General features: G+C 46.5%; 1 protein-coding gene across 2 annotated transcripts in view; it reads left to right on the top strand.

The window, feature by feature from the left end:
- Positions 1 to 17,854, top strand: part of PUDP (pseudouridine 5'-phosphatase) — a 361,799-nt gene that overhangs the window by 32,912 nt on the left and 311,033 nt on the right. For both annotated transcript variants that reach the window (XR_009006644.1, XM_057538029.1), the window contains exon 2: positions 1,778 to 1,996. Coding sequence is in view for 1 of the 2 variants with exons in the window: in XM_057538029.1 (XP_057394012.1) it covers positions 1,778 to 1,996 (219 nt within the window). In the remaining variant the exon portion in view is untranslated. The remainder of the gene's footprint in view (positions 1 to 1,777; positions 1,997 to 17,854) is intronic.

Raw genomic sequence — 17,854 nt, 5'->3', positions numbered from 1 at the left:
CCCGCTTATTCCACCGAGGGTTTGGGGTGATTTTATCTAAATTGTGAAGAAAAGTGGCTGTCGGCACAGTCTCCTACAGATTTATAATCCCACCGTTCTGTGCCTTTTAAATTGAAAGCTTCAGCTTTAAATAAACGCTGCTTGAAGCATTTTTAAAGAATACACCTGTTTTCTGTCTTCAGAATTAGTCTTTTTTCATGCTCCTTTCTCCTTCCCCGTCCACTTGCTTCAGCACGAGTCCTTCATGTTAACTCCCCACCCGGCCTCTGCTGCTTTTCCTGGCGCTCCCTAGCCTTCGCAAACCCACATCAGTGGTTTCTCACTCGCTTGGTGCCGACGATGTCTTTTTGTCAGTCTTTCTCTCTCTCTCAGCCGCTAGAAGAAAAGTGCTCACATGTAAAGAGTAAAGTGTACAGCCTCCCTGCCAGTCCATCCGTCTCCCCACCCCGACAGCCCTCCCTCTGTGTCCCCTCACAGGCAAGAAGGATGTAAAAGAGCATGTGTTACAGACAGGCCTCCTCGTTGTCCAGCAGAGGGGTGGACCAGCCCTTCCCTCTTTGCTGGGACTTCTTTAGGGAGATTAAGTGCAGCGTGGGTTCTAGAAAAACTGGAACCACTCAGGTTATTATGCAAACACTGGCTGCTTCTACCAAGGAGCCCAGGAAGACTTTTCTTCAAGTCCCACCTTCTTTTGTACCAAAAAAAGAAAAGGAAACAAAAGCCGGAATTTATTACCCAGCCCAGGGGTCATGCCCAAGCACACAGTCTGGCGAGTATGTCTGAGGGTGGAAATCTGAGATCTGCTTGTTGTGTGTCTTATTCCGTCCCCGCAGAATCCAGCCCGTGGTAGAACAGTGAGGACCCAAAGAGTTAAAGCGCTGAAGATGAATTCTGCGTACTTGATACGCAGCTGTAGATGATTTCGCCTTGAAAAGCAGAGGAGAAAGAAAAGCTCTTTCTGTTGCTGGTCATCGTCAAGGCTGAAGCATGCCACCGTGGGGCTGAGGGTCCAGGGCCTGTCCGGGGAAGCAGCCTACAGGGAGGCCCTAGCAGGACACATTTAGCCGGTGGGGAGGGGAAGGGCAGGCAGGTCAGCCACGGGGTGGGTGGCGGCCTCCTGGGACTGATTCCTTCACCACGGAGCGTCGGCATCCAGGTACGTTGCAGGAAACGCCGCCGCTGTTGCAGGAAGGCTTGGTGTGGGAAGCCCCCCCCCCCCCCCCGCGCCTGATGACGCAAGTGCCGTGAGGGCGGTGGTCCCGTGAGAGGAAACGAGAAGCACGGGAGTTGTGTTTTCCTACCCAGAGCCGCGCACAAGTGTCTGTCCTCGCATAGGCGCTTCACCGCTGCGCCCGCGGCCAGGCGCTCGTGCCGGCTGGGAGTAGTTCCTCGGGGCACTGAACGCAGAGGGCTCGCACACAGACCCTTGCGTGCTGCCGTCACGGTGCACGCTTGGGAGGACCAGCTCAGGGCGTCAAGCGCGTGCTCAGGCCCAGATGCGTATGTGCGCGTAGACAAGGCAGTTTCACCGTAGTAGAGACTTCCTTTCTGGGCCAGCCTGTAACGTTCCCGAGCAGCAGAGAGCAGGCCGCCCAGGGCATCGTCTGGTCCCCGTGGCCCGAGAACGTCTCCCCCACGTCCATAGGTCTCCCCGAGAGTGCTTTCCGCCCTGAACTTGTCCTGCACTGTGAACACACGTGCTTCTCTGATGTAGACTTGGCATTACCACCGCGCCCACCCTAAAAGCCTCTGTGTCTTCATCTCACTGTGTCTGCAGATACTGAACGGCTGTACTCAGTGGTGTTTGAGGCAGTCTGCGGTCGCTATGGGAAGAAATACAGCTGGGATGTGAAGTCCCTCGTTATGGGCAAGACGGCGTTGGAGGCGGCCCAGATCATCGTAGACACCCTGCAGCTCCCGACGTCCAAGGAGGAGCTGGTGGAAGCCAGCCAGGCGAAGCTGAAGGAGGTGTTCCCCAGCGCCGCGCTCATGCCAGGTGCCGCCCTCTGCCATCCTCACCATCGTGTCTCTCGCCTTAGTAGTGACTCTCACAGACTCAGGCGGGGCATGCTAGGGTTGTCCTTTGGTCTTGATAACTTCTCGGAAAATTCTCTTCCTTGTGAGGCTCAGAGGGACTCGAGAGTTTGGTGGATGCTGTCGTATGCTGCGATTCAATCTTGTCTTTTTAGAGGCTTCTTAAAAGAATACACATTCCTTTCACTGACTCCTGAGGTCCAAAGACATTTGCATTTTGTTTGCATCAGTATTATGTAAAGATTACATTCCTGACAGAATTGCCTCAGTGTTTAAACTAGGTGGCTTTTTCTTTTCATAATCAGATAACACGACTAAGGTTTCAGCAGCTATGCAAACTTTAACATTTTGATGATAAGCAAGCACCTAAATCTCCCCAAAGAAGTTTAAATTTTTTTTTTTTTTAAAGTTAAAGGCATAATTCTGTTCTGACATGTCTGTTTGTATGGCCTTTATCGCTCTCTTTACTTGTTTTCCTTTGAAAGGGAAGATGATTTTTCTCCCTTGGGGCATGTTAACTGAAGATTGATCACAATGGAATTGCCTTCTGGTTCTTGCTACAAGTGAGAAGGTCAAGAATGTTCTAGATTACAGGGACAAAAAATGCTTTAAAATGAAGTATTATTTTAAGATTCTTCTCGGAGAAAAGGTGAATACTCAGTCTTTAGAATTCCTGGTGCTAAGGGAGAAAAAGTTTACAGTTACAGCAGTAATTTTGGATTCAAAATTGTATTCTTATGAGTCGTCATCATTTTTGAAACATGTGTTGTTATCTATATTTGTACACATATCCAGAGGGGCAGATTGAGTATTCCCTGGAACTAGAGAATTTTCTGTCAAAGGGCCCTGCTAGTGCCGCTGCCTGTGTCACACAGAAACCATGTGGACTGTTCTTGGGTTACACACACACACCCCTCAGGCACGGGTACAAGCACCACGATTCACACTCCCTTCATCAGCTGCCTCTGGGCTGTTTGCACACCCAGTAATCCTGACAAACTTTAGTGATGGGAACGCATCCATGTCACAGGAAACAGCTTAAAATTTACCATCTTATCCATGTTTAAGTGTACAGTTCGGTAGTGTTAAGAATGTTGAAGTTGTTGTGTAAACATCACCACTCCGTCTCTCAAACTTTTTATACTGCAAAGCTGAAACTCTGTCCCCATTAAACCCTAACTCCCATTCCTCCCCGTCTCCAGCCCCTGGCGCCCACCCTTCTTCTTTCTATCTCTGTGAATTTGAACTGTTCTAGGTGCCTCATACAGTATTTGTCCTTTTGTGACTAGCTTTTTAAATTTAGCATAATGTCCTCAAGGTTCATCCATGTTGTAGCATGTGATTTTCTCCCTTTGAAGACTGAATCATATTCCACTGTACGGACCACATTTTGTTTATCTCTTCATCTGTCTATAGATAGCTGAGTTGCTTCCACTTCTTGGCTGTTGTGAAAACCACTGCTGTGAGCATGCATATACAAATAGCTCTTCAAGACTTTGCTTTCATTTCTTTTGGGTATGGTCCCAGAAGTGCGATTATTGGATTATAAGGTAATTCTGTTTTTAGTCTTTTGAGGCTCTACCATAACTGTCTTCTATACTGGCTGTACCATTTTATTCTTCCTCCAACGGCCCACGAGGGTTCCAGTTTCTCCACATTTTCACCAACACTTGTCATTTTTTGTCTTTTTGATAGTAGCTGTCCTAATGTGTGTGAAGTGATAATCTCTTGGTTTTGCCTTTCTTTAATTATTAATGACGTGGAGCATTGTTCCATATGTTGTTAGCCGTTTGTATGTCTTCTTTGGAGAAATGCCTATTCAAGTCCTTTGCCCATTTTTTAATAGGGTTATTTGTTTTTTTCTTGTTGAGTTCTAGGAATTCTATATAAATTCTGGATATAAACCACTTATCAGATACATGATTTGCAGATATTTTCTCCCATTTCATAGGTTGCCTTTTCACTCTGTTGACTGTGTCCTTTGATACACAGAACTTTTTAAGGTTGATGTACTCCCATTTGGCTGTTTCTGCTCTTGCCTGTGCATTTAGTGTCATATCGAAGATATTTAAAAAATCCTGTGTCATAATGCTTTTTCCCTATGTATTCTTTCAGGAACTTTATAGTTTTAGCTCTTACCTTTAGGTTTTTAACCCATTTTGAGTTAATTTTTGTGTATGGCATAAAGTATGAGTTCAGCTTTGTTCCTCGCACATGGATATCGACTTTCCCCAGCACAGGTTTGTTGAAGAGACTGTCCTTTCCCCATTGAGTGGTCTTGGTAGCCTTGTTGAAGATGATTTGGCCATATGTGTGAGGAGTTTTTTCTGGGCTCTCTGTTCTATTCCATTGGTCTATATGTCTGTGTTTATGCTGGCAACACAGTGTTGTGATTACTGTACCTTTGTAATGTGTTTTGAAATCAGGTAGTGTGAGATTGTCCAACTTTGTTCTTGTTTTCCAAGATTGTTACGGCGCTTCAGGTTCCATTGAGAGTCCATATAAATGTTAGGATGGATTTCTGTATTTCTACAAAAATTGCTGTTGGAGTTTTGATAGGGATGGCTCTGAATCTGTAGATCGCTTTGGGAAGTGTGGACATGATAACAGTATCAAATCTTCCAGTCCGTGAACATGGGATGTCTTTCCATTTATGTGTGTCTTCTTTATTTGTGTCTTATTTATTTGTTTCTTCCAGCAGTGTTTTGTTGTTTCAGTGTACAAGTCTTTCACTTTCTTGGTTAACTCTATTTCTCTTTGATGCTGTCGTAACTGGAAGCGTCTAAATTTTCTTTTCACGTCGTTCATTGTTAGTGTATAGAAATGCAACTGATTTTTGCATGTTGATTTTTGTATCCTGCAGTGTTGCTGAATTTGTTTATTAGTTCTAACAGTTTTGTGTATGTGTGTGGAATCTTCTACATATAAGAGCATGTCATGTGCGAACAGATAACTTCAGTTCTTCCTTTCCAACGTGGATGCCTTTTATTTATTTTTCTTGCCTGATTGCTCTGGCTAGGACTTGCAGTGCTGTGTTGAATAAAAGTGACAAGAGAAAGCATGTTTCCATGTTCCTGATCTCAGAGGAAGAGCTTTCAGCCTTTTCACATCGAGTATGATGTTGCTGTGTGCTTTTCATATACGGCCTTTATTACGTTGAGGTAGTTTTCTTTTATGCTTAGTTTAAGTGTTTATATCATGAAAGGGTGCTGAGTTTTGTCAGATGCTCTTTCTGCATCAGTTGAGATGACCATGTGGTTTTTGTCCTTCATTTTGTTAGTATGGTGTGTCACATTGATTTTTGTATGTTGAACCATCCTTGTGTTCCCCCTTGGTCATCGTGTATAATCCTTTTAATGTGCTCTTTAAATAAGTTTGCTAGTATTTTGCTGAGTATATTTGTATCAGTTTCTTGTAGTTTCTTTGTTTGGCTTTGGTACTAAGGTAATGCTGGCCTCACAGGATGAATTTGGGAGTATATCGTCTTCTTTAATTGTGGGGAAGAGTTTGAGGAGTACTGGTATTAATTCTTTAAAATTTGGTAGAATTCTCCAGTGAATCCATGTGGTCCTATTTTCTTTGTTGGGGGGTTTCTGATTACTGAATTAATCTCCTTAATAGTTACAGGTTTGAACAGACTTTCTCTTTTTGCTTTGATCTTGATAGGTTGTATGTCTCTAGCAATTTATCTATTTCTTCTAGGTTATCCAATTTGTTTGCATACAATTTTTCATATTATTTTCCTTTAATCCTTTTTATTTTTGTGGCATTGGTTTTAATGTCCCATCTTTCATTTCTGATTGTAGTTACGAGTCCTTTTTTTTTTTTTTCTTAGTTAATGCAGCTAAGGATTTGTCTATACAGTTCATATTTGACCTGGAGTCTCTTTCATGGTTTAACATACTAAGCACCTGTGATGTTTTAGGAATGTAAATATCCTTTTTCTTCCTTATCCACCCAAGCCTTTCAAGTGGTTTTCCTTCTAGAATTTTTGTCCTATGTTCTAAGATTTACTTGAGATATGTTATACTACAATTCCAAGAAAATAAAATGTCTCACCCAGCTAGTCTGGTTGTTTGGCTGGATTGCCAACAAGTCTGTATTGTGAAATCTGCTTGGTGATCCAATCATTGTAGTATCCTCGTTTGTCTCTCCCAGTGACTAGGTATGAGTTAAGTAAGGTGCTGATCGTAGGTAGCAACAGAAGAGAACTGAATCCAGACACCTCCACTATAGAAGTGAGGCAGGAACTAGTTCTTCAAAGACAGTTTAGTCCTACAGAACTCACCTGGATGACTCTTCTTTCTGTGCTACTCCTTCACCTCTTCTAGACAAGAGGGGTAGAGGACCTCTTTATTTACTGATTGATCAAGGTTATGAATCTGGCTTTTTAGCCTGAGAATTTTTGTGTATACTGAAACTTTTACAAGCCTCACAGATGAGAGTAAGGACTTATCAGTGGTTCTAAAGTGTCTTCTTGAAAACATGAGGTCCTTTCCACACACATAACTGGGAGGTGACCTAAGCATGAGAAGATGACAAGAGTATAAAGAAAAGCCCAAGAACGCACCAAACAGGAGACATGTAAAATCGTGCTGGGATGTTGGGTGAGACCAGGGACCGAGGTCAGAAGGTGCCACTGGATGTTCTGAGTGGGTTAGGATGACAAGCAGTATTTGGTGATTACACGTACCCCAGAAGGGAAGAAGAACAGGAGGAAAACGCAGGACGGACTGTGGAGCCAAAGGAAAGGCTGTGTGGAAACCTAGACCCGGAAGCACATTTCCTTAGAGTTTCTGTTCTATAACATGCTAGTCACAAAAACAGTCAGGACAGAGATCAAGTTGTCTACCCAAAAAGACGTACTTCGCTCCCTAGTTTCCACCCTTGCTGCGTTCCTCGCGTCGCCTCTTTTATCTGAGCCAAACCTGAATTCCACCGGAAAGGTGACCTCCTGGGGAGTCCCGGGTGTGGTGACTATAACTAGAAAAAGTCACCACTGCCCTCTTTCTAGGTCTAGGTTTTCACCTTGTTCACTCACCGTTTTGTTACCACCACGCAGCTGTGGATGGTAGCATAGCCCTTGACTCTCATTTCTTTTCTTTCTGAAGGTGTTTTCTGGTGGGGCATTTTAGGGTGTGGAAGGCATCTTGAGCCCATTAGAAAAGGAGGCTGTGTGTAGGGACGGTCTATTATTAATTGAATATCCTTCATTTTGAGAATGAAGCTCTTACTTCAGGGTGAGAGCTGTGGTCCCAGCAGGTGCTTAGCAAGGAAGGGATGGCAGTTTGCCAGGGGTAGCAGACCCTGATTGTGCTGCAGGCATGTCTGCCTGGGCCAGTCACCAGGGGAAGCAGGCCCTGATTGTGATGTAGGTGTGCCCCGCTTGGGCCAGTCACCAGGGGAAGCAGGCCCTGATTGTGATGTAGGTGTGCCCTGCTTGGGCCAGTCACCAGGGGAAGCAGGCCCTGATTGTGATGCAGGCATGTCTGCCTGGGCCAGTCACCAGGGGTAGCAGGCCCTGATTATGACGTAGGTGTGCCCCGCTTGGGCCAGGCACCAGCAAATTAGCCCCTGATAGTGACGCGGGTGTGTCCTTGCCTGGGTCCAGCCGCTTGGGAGGGTAGGGCTGGCCCATGGGGCTTGAAGGCCAGGCATAAGTGACTTGCTTACCTTCCTATCAGCAGCCTAATGACTGAATGCTTTGGATGCCTCTCCTTGAAGTGGGTCACGAATGATCCAGGAGGGAGGTACTTTTGACCAGTATGTTCTGTAGGCATTTACCACATGCCTTAGTGATGAAATACAGGGTGTAGGTCAGAGACAGGGCCAGTTATCTTCTGGGAAGAGACATCGTCTGAATCGTGGCACACTTTTTTGACAAGAAGTATTGAAATGTCTGTGGCCTAACCTAAGAAAAACTTTTGCCACGGGACGTAAGGAAACCTTTTGAACAGGGTCCCCGTGAAGGATGCTGATTGTATTTTGATGCTGATTGTATATATGCTCCGTTGTATTTTGAAGCACGTTTCTTCAGTCATGGATTCTTTGAGGTGGATGAAATGATGTATTTTGGCATAATTCAGCGAGAGTAACTGGTGTAGAAGGCCAGTCATAGAGTCGGTGCCTCTTCTGATGTGAAACCCCCCGGAGGGTTCTCCTGTTGACCTGGCTCTCTACTTTCCCTGCTCTTTTTCACGGGCTGGGATGGGGGGATTTCCCACGGAAGAGCCCAGGGCGTGGCATCTGGGCCAGTGGACAGGAGGGGGACAAGGCCGAGGCCAGGAGCCATCGCCCACGCGCTGCCCATCACTCGGGCCCCTCGGAGGTGTCGGCCCCACCCCCGGCCCCGCCCACCCCTGCCCCCGCCGCACCACTCTCCCTCGGGTTAGCTCGCTCCCCTCCTCCTGCTCAGATCACCCAGCAGAAGAGCAGAAGTGCACGCTGATCCCCAGTCCCCCGGGCAGCCGAGGCTGTGGTGCCCAGGCCTCTGCAGCGGGTCGGGGTGGGGGCGGCCTGTCCCCGCTCTCCCGTCAGCGGAGTCTCCCTGTGCTCCGCAGGCCCGGGTCCCCTCGGGAAACCAGGAACGCGGCCGTGCCCACCGTGGAGTGCTGCCCCCCGACGTAAGCTGGAGAGCAGCCCACGTGGGGACTCCCTGGGCAGGAGGATGGTCCTCGCCGGGCTCAGCAGGTGCTTGCGCGCTTGTCCCTGAGCGCCCCTGAAGACTGCAGCCCGGGCACGAAGTGCACACCGCTCTCCGTGGTGTGGGCCCCAGTCCCGGTTCTACCCAAGCCCGTTTCTTCTTTGCCAGCCTGCTTTAGCCCGGGTGATGATGTCTGTCTCCACCCCCACACCCCCCGCCTTCTGCTTCTCTCTTCTACTTTATTCTTCATGTGTCTTATGCCCTTAGTCCCCCATGGCTCTTAGCAGACATTATCGGCTCCTGCTGCCCCACTTTCTGAACATACGGTCCACCGTCCTGGCAAGAAGGCACTCATTTCCTTAGGGTCATCCTGTAATTCTCCTCTTCCTTCACTCAGTCCTTAAGGGCATCTGGTGCTGGGTGGCTGCTCATGGGCACATTAAAGAAAGGTGTGTATAATCAGCTTAGGACACGTGCATAGCCATTAATCAGCTTAGGACACGTGCATAGCCATTTAAGTGGAAATCTACAGTAACATGTAGTTTTACGTCAGAAAGAGAAATTCAGAAAAGAGTGGTGGAAGGGGAGTGGAGGAAAATAAAGCAGAATATTCTCGGAGCAGTGGCAGCTTTGTGGTCGGGACGGGGGCTTGAACTTTGGGGAAACTGCGGAGAGCACGTGAGATAGAGGCGGCTCGAAGCTAAGCCTCTTACTGCTGATGTGCTTGAGAAATGGGCAAGGACTTCGGCTCGACTACGTCTCTAGTCTTGAGCTAAGCTGCTACTAGAACCAGTGGGAGTTTTGCAGAGATGATGTGCTAGAGGGAAGCCCATGCCGGGGGTGGGGGCGGGGGGACTCCTCTGGGTTTGTGGCACATGGTGACGACGGCAGGGGAGGGTTAGCCGGGAGGAGGACCAGGCTATTGGGGCTTGACCTAAGGTGGAGTCAGAAGGTCTGAGTGGAACACAGTCCCATGTGAGGTGACAGTGTGACGTGGTACTGGCAAAAATTAACATTCACCTGAGAAACCAGGACTGGAACTGAAGTTTCAAGAGTCATTATTACTTAAGCACCGAAGCTGTAGAATTGCAAACATAAAAAGAATCCAGCAGACAGCACATACGGAGAGAAGGTGTGAGTCTCAGGTTACGCATAGCTTTCCTCATCATGAAATAAATCACAACAGCAGTGAAAGGACAGTATTGAGTATGGACGTGGTAACAAACCACATTCGTGATGCCACGCTCCTTCACAATCATTTGCTGGTCAGTAATGCCAGTAACAGACCTTTACAATTCTGATTCCCCTTGTCCTGTAGAGTACTGTCTTATTTGATGATGTACATGGACGTTACTCCTTTTTCCTGGTTTAAATATTCTGGCATTCAAAGACTGCCAGGTGCCTGAATTGTTACTGACTAAATTATAACAGAGACATCCTAGACTAAGCCACAAGATATATGTCTTGTCTTCCTGCGATTCTAGCTATTACTTAACTGTGGGCGTAAAGGTTTTTCTCAAAAGAATGAGCTGCAGTTTGTTTTTAAATGTGTGGCGGTTCCCCTGTGGATTTTTTTTTTTTTTTTTTTTAAGAGAAGATCTCTTATTTATTTATTTATTTATGGCTGTGTTGGGTCTTCGTTTCTGTGTGAGGGCTTTCTCCAGTTGCGGCAAGCGGGGGCCTCTCTTCATCGCGGTGCGCGGGCCTCTCACTATCGCGGCTTCTCTTGTTTCGGAGCACAGGCTCCAGACGCGCAGGCTCAGTAGTTGTGGCTCACGGGCCTAGTTGCTCCGCGGCATGTGGGATCTTCCCAGACCAGGGCTCGAACCCGTGTCCCCTGCATTGGCAGGCAGATTCTCAACCACTGCGCCAACAGGGAAGCCCCCCCCCTGTGGATTTTTAAATACTTGTGGAGGAAAAGATCATGGATAAAAAGTCCTTACTGAAAGATCCCTCAATTCAGTGGAGAGAAAATGAGTAGATAGATGGCCGTGATGGTTTAGTCATGGGCCTGGCCCTCAAAGGCGTCGGCAGCTGAGGAGAGTGGCTTCCAGCCACTTGGACAGGCTCTGGGTGTCTGAGGAGCAGGTGCTGACTGCACAGGTGCGGACTCGGGGGGTGGGTGGCACCTGTGTGGGGTGAGGAGTGACCTGTCGTCCCAGTGAACACGGCCAGGTTCCAGGGGGCCGCCTGGCTTGCCCCGCATCCCACAGCTTCCCTGTAGCTGACCTGCCCAGGAGTGGGGACGCAGTGTGTGCACAGACAGTACGGGTACAGTTGAACCTTGAACAACACCTGTAATTTATAGTCGGCCCTCCGTGTCTGCACTTCCTCCTCACCTGCCGAGTCAACCCACCACGGACCGTGTAGCACTGTAGTGTTTACTGTTGAAACACATCCACCTGAATGTGGACGCGCGCAGTTCAAACCCCTCTTGTTCAGTGGTCAGCTGTATATTAGTCTATTTATTTTCAATCTTGGAAGATATACTCCTAGCATTATTTCGGGGATGCGGTGCACAACAGACAAAATATTTCAGCTGCAGCTTGCTTTTCAAGAAATAAAAAAAAATTGTATTTTTTAAGTATGGAAAGCAACTACTCATAATAGCCAAAAACTTGAAGCTACCCAAGTGTCCACTGATGGATGACTGAATAAATAATATGTCTTATATTCCTACAGTGGAATATTATTCAGCCTTAAGAAGGAAGGAAATTCTGACACAGGCTACAACACGGGTGAACCTTAAGGACATTGTGCTCAGGGGAAGAAGCCAGACAGAAGAGACAAATACTGTGTGATTTCACTGACAGGAGTCAGCTGCAGTGGTCAGAGTCACAGAGACAGAAGATGGTGCGGAGGTTACCGGGGCGGAAGCAGTGTTCAGTGGGGACAGAGCTTCTGTCTGGGCAGGTGAGAGAGTTCTCCAGATGGCTGGTGGTGACCACTGCACAACAAGGTGAAGCTCCTGAATGCCACTGGCTGTGCACTGAAAAATGCACAAGATGGTAAACTTGATGATATTTTACCACAATAAAAAAAATTTCGTTTCTGTTTTTAAATACCAGAAGCCGTTCACGGATTATGAAGTTGTATTTTGTTAAAGTTCCTGGACAGGCGAGGTAGAAAATGGTGGTAATTGCATGCCGTACAAAGGATTTTCCCGTAAATGTCACAGCTGTGCCTGTCTCCTCTCCCCCAAACCGAGTCACACAGCCACTAGGGGAAGGGCCTTGCTTCCGTGTCCCCCTGAGCACACACTCAGTGGGACCTTAGTTGCAGTGTCATGGCACGTTGAGTGGGGCTCCAGCACCTCACCACAGAGTCCTCCTCTGAGAGATACCCGTGGAAAGGAGAGGACCCTCGGTAGGGGCTTGCTGCAGCCTCCCACTCTCTGGCGCCTTGGGCATCTCTGCGGCAGCCTAGACAGGAACACAGGGGAAGACTTTCTGTTTCCTTACCAGACCCTTCCCCAGAGCATAGACGGTAACACCGAGAATTTTATATTTGAGGACTTCCCTGGTGTCACAGTGGTTAAGAAGCCGCCTGCTGATGCAGGAGACACGGGTTCGAGCCCTGGTCCGGGAAGATCCCACATGTCGCGAAGCAACTAAGCCCGTGCGCCACAACTGCTGAGCCTGTGCTCTAGAGCCTGCGAGCCACAACTGCTGAGCCCACATGCTACAACTACTGAAGCCCACACGCCTAGAGCCCATGCTCCATCTGCAACAAGAGAAGCCACTGCAATGAGAGGCCCACACGCTGCAACAAAGAGTAGCCCCCCACTCGACACAAGTAGAGAAAGCCCACACGCAGCAACAAAGACCCAACGCAGCCAAAATAAATAAATTAATTTAAAAAAAAAAGAATTTTATATTTAAGATAATTCCCAGAAAACAACATGCACAAAAACTCTGGCCACAGTGTTGAAACTTCTGCAGAATGGCAGCAAGGAAAAAATAGTTGACAGTGGAAAATTATCTCATTTGACTGTTCTGGTCCCCACAAATTGGGCTGATCACTTTCACATTAGTTTGATAGCCACAGTAATGACACTGCTGCTTTCGTCTCTATTGGATGCATCAGGTGAAGGAAATCAATCCATTTTTGATGTGAATTGTTGAGAAGGCACCCACCTTTTTTTTTTTTTTTTTTTTTTTTTTATTGATTAATTGATTGATTGATTGCTATGTTGGGTCTTCGTTTCTGTGCTAGGGCTTTCTCTAGTTGTGGCAAGCGGGGCCACTCTTCATCACGGTGCGTGGGCCTCTCACTGTCACGGCCTCTCTTGTTGCGGAGCACAGGCTCCAGACGCGCAGGCTCAGTAATTGTGGCTCACGGGCCCAGCCGCTCTGCGGCATGTGGGATCTTCCCAGACCAGGGCTCGAACCCGTGTCCCCTGCATTAGCAGGCAGATTCTCAACCACTGCGCCACCAGGGAAGCCCGGCACCCACCTTTTTTTCCATCATCTCCTATTTGTGTAGGAATTGAAAACTGAACATGCTTCCTATATCTTTATATCATCTGCAGTTTTTATACTCGTCCCGTGAAGTAGGCAGGATTGGTCTTACTCACATTTTATAGGTGACGATGCAGGTTTGGAGAAGTCAACTGAAGAGTGAGGAATCTGACCCCTGGACTTCTAGGCCATTCCTACACTGCCCTGACTGAGAACATTGCGTACGGCACTGCCTATGATGACCGGCATCCCTGGTCTCCACCCACCAGAGCCAGGAGCCCCCCCTCCCCCAGTTGTGACAACCAAACAATGTCTCTGGATGTGGCCAGATGCCCCGGGGGGCGGGGGTCTAAACTGTCTCTGCTGGGGAACCACTGCCCTAAATACAGTGGTAGACTGGGAAGGCATCGTGTCAGGTCCCTCTGAGTGTGTTATGGGGCGGATGGAAATTTCAGGCTCCTGGGCCTTGCTCGTCTTGGAAGGCGACCCTTCACTTGAGTTGTCATTGCCTTTGATGGGCCTGTTCTCCAAATCCTGTCCTGGGAAGGAGGGTGGAATGTCTGGTTGTCCCCACCATCCTCCCATACGTAGGTAAGAATCCTAATTAGAATCCACCCTGGAAAGGGCAACCCTCAGGGCGAGTCAGCAGGACCTTATCTCCCCTGTCTGCCCTAGAATGTGAACTCATGGCCTGTGATCATGCCTTTCCAAAGCACTCCTTAGGAATCCACAGTGACATTAAAATCCAGGCATTGCTAAAGGTCTTCTGTCAGGAGGGAGAGGTGTCAAGATCCCCCCTCTGAGAACCTGCTCCTGTAGCTCCCAGCACCCTCGCACCTCCTGGCTGTTGATCCCAGCAGAGTGACCTGGTCTCTGGGTCTGAGGTGGCAGCTGGAGGCTCCTCGGTCTTCTTCCTACTGATGCCGAGAGCAGCTGCTAGGCTTCTCTTCCCTTGTGTGTGTGTGTGTGTGTGTGTGTGTGTGTGTGTGTGTGTGTGTGTGTGTGTGTTTCCTTTTTCTTTCCTGAGCTCTGCCCTTGATTGCTAACAATTGCTGAAACGTTGCCAGCACACGTTCATGTTTATAGTCATGAATTATGTCGTCTTCTCAGAATCAAGGCCCCAGCTTCTAGTTTCCACCACCCAGTGCTGCTACCTTGGGTCCTTGGGGCCACAGTTTCTGTGGCTGCTGTAACAAATGACTGCAAACTTGGTGGCCTGGAACAACAGAGGTTTATGCTCTTACAGTTCTGGAGGCCACAAATCTGAGATCAGGGTGTGGGCAGGCTGCACTCCTTCCGGAGACTGCAGGGGGAAGATCCTTCCTACCTCTTCCAGCTTCCGGGGGCTCCAGGCGTCCCTGGGCTTGTGGCCGCCTCCCTCCCGTCTCTGCCTCCGTCTTCACGGGGCTTCTCCTCTGTGTCTGTGTGTCTCCTCTTGTAAGGACACCAGTTGCTATGACCTGAATGTTTGTCATCCCCCCTCACCCCCAAGTTCATAATATATGAAGCCCTAACCCACCCACCCCTGCCGCCCCAGTGTGATTGTGTCAGGAGGTGACCCCTTTGAGAGGCGATTAGGTCATGAGGGTGGAGCCCCACGAATGGGATTAGTGCCCTTATGAAAGAGACCCCAGAGAGCTCCCTCACCCCTTGCACCGTGTGGGGACACAGGGAGTAGACAGTCGTCTGTGAACCAGGAAGAGGGCCCCCTCAGCGGACACTGAATCTGCCAGAACCTTGATCTAAATTCCAGCCCACAGAACTGTGAGAAATCAATTTCTGTTGTTTATGAAGTATCCAGCCTGTGGTGTTTTATTATAACAGCAGGAGCAGAGTTAAGACACCAGTCATTGGATTTAGGGCTCACCATAAATCCTAAATCCATGATGATCTCATTCTGGAGGTCCTTCATCACACCTGCAGAGACCCTTGTCCCAAATAAGTTCACGTTCAGAAGCACCAGAGCTTAGGACTCGAACATATCTTTAGGGGGCCACCGTTTGACCCACTGCCCTTGGTGGCATCAGCAGCCGCTCTGTGCTTCCTGAAACTCGCGGTGTGTGCATTGCTGCGTGGTATCATCTCCCCCTGGGTCCTGTTCATTCCCCCCTGGGAGTGAACCCTCTCTGGGTTCAGGGTGAAGTGTTACAACTGATGCCTGAGCTAGTTAGAGGTTTGGTGGATATACCCACTCGACGCATGAATTCCAAGGCACCACCCGAAAGAACTCATGTCCACTGTCTTTTCTGCAGTTTCCTTTTTCAAATCCACTTTTGTGGCAGTCTCTGTGTACTTTCTCACCAATCTTAGGTCTCTAGGATGAAGTCAGATGGAAACATTCTTCTATCAGGATCCCTGATGCTCCACATTTCTTATTTCTTCCCCTGTAGGTCAGTCCTGTGAGTGTGGCTTCTTTGTAGCAAGAGCTGTCTTTCTGCCCTGCCCTGAAACCTACTTAAGCACACCAAGGCTACAAGCTGTTGGGTGGATTTCATTTATGTACCTAATAAACCAGCTTCTCCACAGGACAGGACTCCTTTCACATTTTCAGTCTTTTACTTCTCAGAGTGACTGAATAAGAAAAAGTTGGTGTACAGTATTTAAAGGATACAAAAGTGTTTCAGGTTTGTGTGTGTGTGTGTTTTTCAAACCCAAACAGAATAGGTCTAATTTTTTTAAAGATTATTTCCCTGATTTAAAACCAAAATTTTTTGTTCGCTTAAAAAATGAATAGGGCTTCCCTGGTGGCGCAGTGGTTAAGAGTCCGCCTGCCAATGCAGGGGACACGGGTTCGAGCCCTGGTCTGGGAAGATCCCACATGCTGCAGAGCAACTAGGCCCGTGAGCCACAACTACTGAGCCTGCGCGTCTGGAGCCTGTGCTCCGCAACAAGAGAGGCCGCGATAGTGAGAGGCCCGCGCACCGCGGTGAAGAGTGGCCCCCACTCGCCGCAACTAGAGAAAGCCGTTGCACAGAAACGAAGACCTAACACAGCCAAAAATAAATAAATAAATAAATAAATAAATAAATAAATAAAATACAACAAATTAAAAAAAAACAAAACACAGTTGTCCGAAAACCATTTTTGATTCATTCCCCTATGGATAAAAATGTTGAGTACTCACTCCAATATAGGCTTATTTGTATGTACTTATTTATGTATAGTACTGTGCTGTTACATTAGGTACATTACAAAATATTCACAGAACTAGAAATGTTAGAAGGATAAGCTGAAATGAGATAAACTATATTTAAATTTTTAAAATCAGTAGCACCAAAGAACTTTCCCAGCAAAGTTTTCTTTTTCCAGTAGGTTTTAGAGAAAGCATCTGTTTAAGTATGCTCCATTATTTTTTAATATGTTGGTTTACTATTGTGTAATACAATTTGAATATTTTGTTTTAAATTCAAATCATGTTGATACTCAACTTTAATCACCATATCCAGACAGAGGTGATTATTGGATGTCTGTTTGTTTATAAGCATTCTTTCATCCATCTTAATTCATCCGTTAAGTAAAGGTTTTTTTTACTGAAATTTAACTGGTAAATGTAATTCTCCATGCTATTAATCAGTGCTTGTTGCAAACAATCTTGAATGCTGTGGTTTTTTCATGTTTTCACATAATAGATTCACACCCCATAGAAACCCTTCACGTAGAATGCTTTCACACTGGTTGGAAATTCCTTTCACTGTGAAATTAAGCATATGTGTTCAGAAGTCATACAGGTCTGTAGTTTTCTTGTGTGACTTTTGTCCAGCTTTGGTATCAGGAAAGTGCTGGCCTCATAAAAATGAGTTGGGGAAGCAAGTGTTCCCTCCAATTTCTTGTGGTTTCTTTATTTCTTCTTTCTTTCTGAGATGCTTGGTAAATTCACCAGTGAGGCCATCCAGTCCTAGATCTGGGAAGGTTCTTGACTACAGATTCAATTTCTTTAATAGAGCTAGGACTAGTTAGGTTATTAGTGTCTTCTTGAGTGAGCTTTCTATCTTTCAAAGAACTTGTCCATTTTATCTAAGTTAGCAGATTTATTGACATGAAGTTGCTTGTCATATTTTGTGTATCCTTTTTAATTATTTTAAGGACCTGTAGTGCTGTCCCTCTTTCACTGCGATAAACTTGGATTTTTTTTTTTTTTCCTTAATCAGTCTAGCTAAGAGCCCACCAATTAAATTGATCTTTTTAAAGGACTAGGTTTTGGTTTAATCAGTTTTCTATGTTCTCTTTTCTGTTTTCTGTTTTGAGTTTATTTTTCTTTTCCCTTTACTTTCTTAAGATAAAATCTTAGATTGTAGATCTTCTTTTCTTTCTTCCAGTTTTTGATTTTTCAAATACCATTCCTATTTTAATTCTCCTATGATCAGGGAAATTACTTTGTATGATTTCAGTTACTTAAAAATTTTTGAGACTTGTTCTTTGGCTCATAGTGTATTCTATCTTGTTGAATATTTTATATGCACTTGAAAATAATATGTATTCTGCTATTGTTGGGTAAAGTGTTATATAAATGTCCATTTGGTTAAGTTGCTTGATAGTGTTTTTGAAGTATGCAGTACCATACTTATTTTCTCTCTACTTGTTCTGTCAATTACTGAGAGAGGAATTTGAAACATCTGTCTGTTTTTCTCCTTTCTGTGCTTTGAGTTTTTGCTTTACCTATTTTGAAGGTCTGTTATTTGGTGCATACACTTTTAGAATTGCTATATCTTCTTGATGA

This window comes from Balaenoptera acutorostrata, chromosome X, assembly GCF_949987535.1.
Source record: "Balaenoptera acutorostrata chromosome X, mBalAcu1.1, whole genome shotgun sequence".
Lineage (NCBI taxonomy): Eukaryota > Metazoa > Chordata > Mammalia > Artiodactyla > Balaenopteridae > Balaenoptera > Balaenoptera acutorostrata.
Note: the sequence above shows the minus strand (reverse complement) of the source record. Positions and strands in the feature narration are given on the sequence as shown.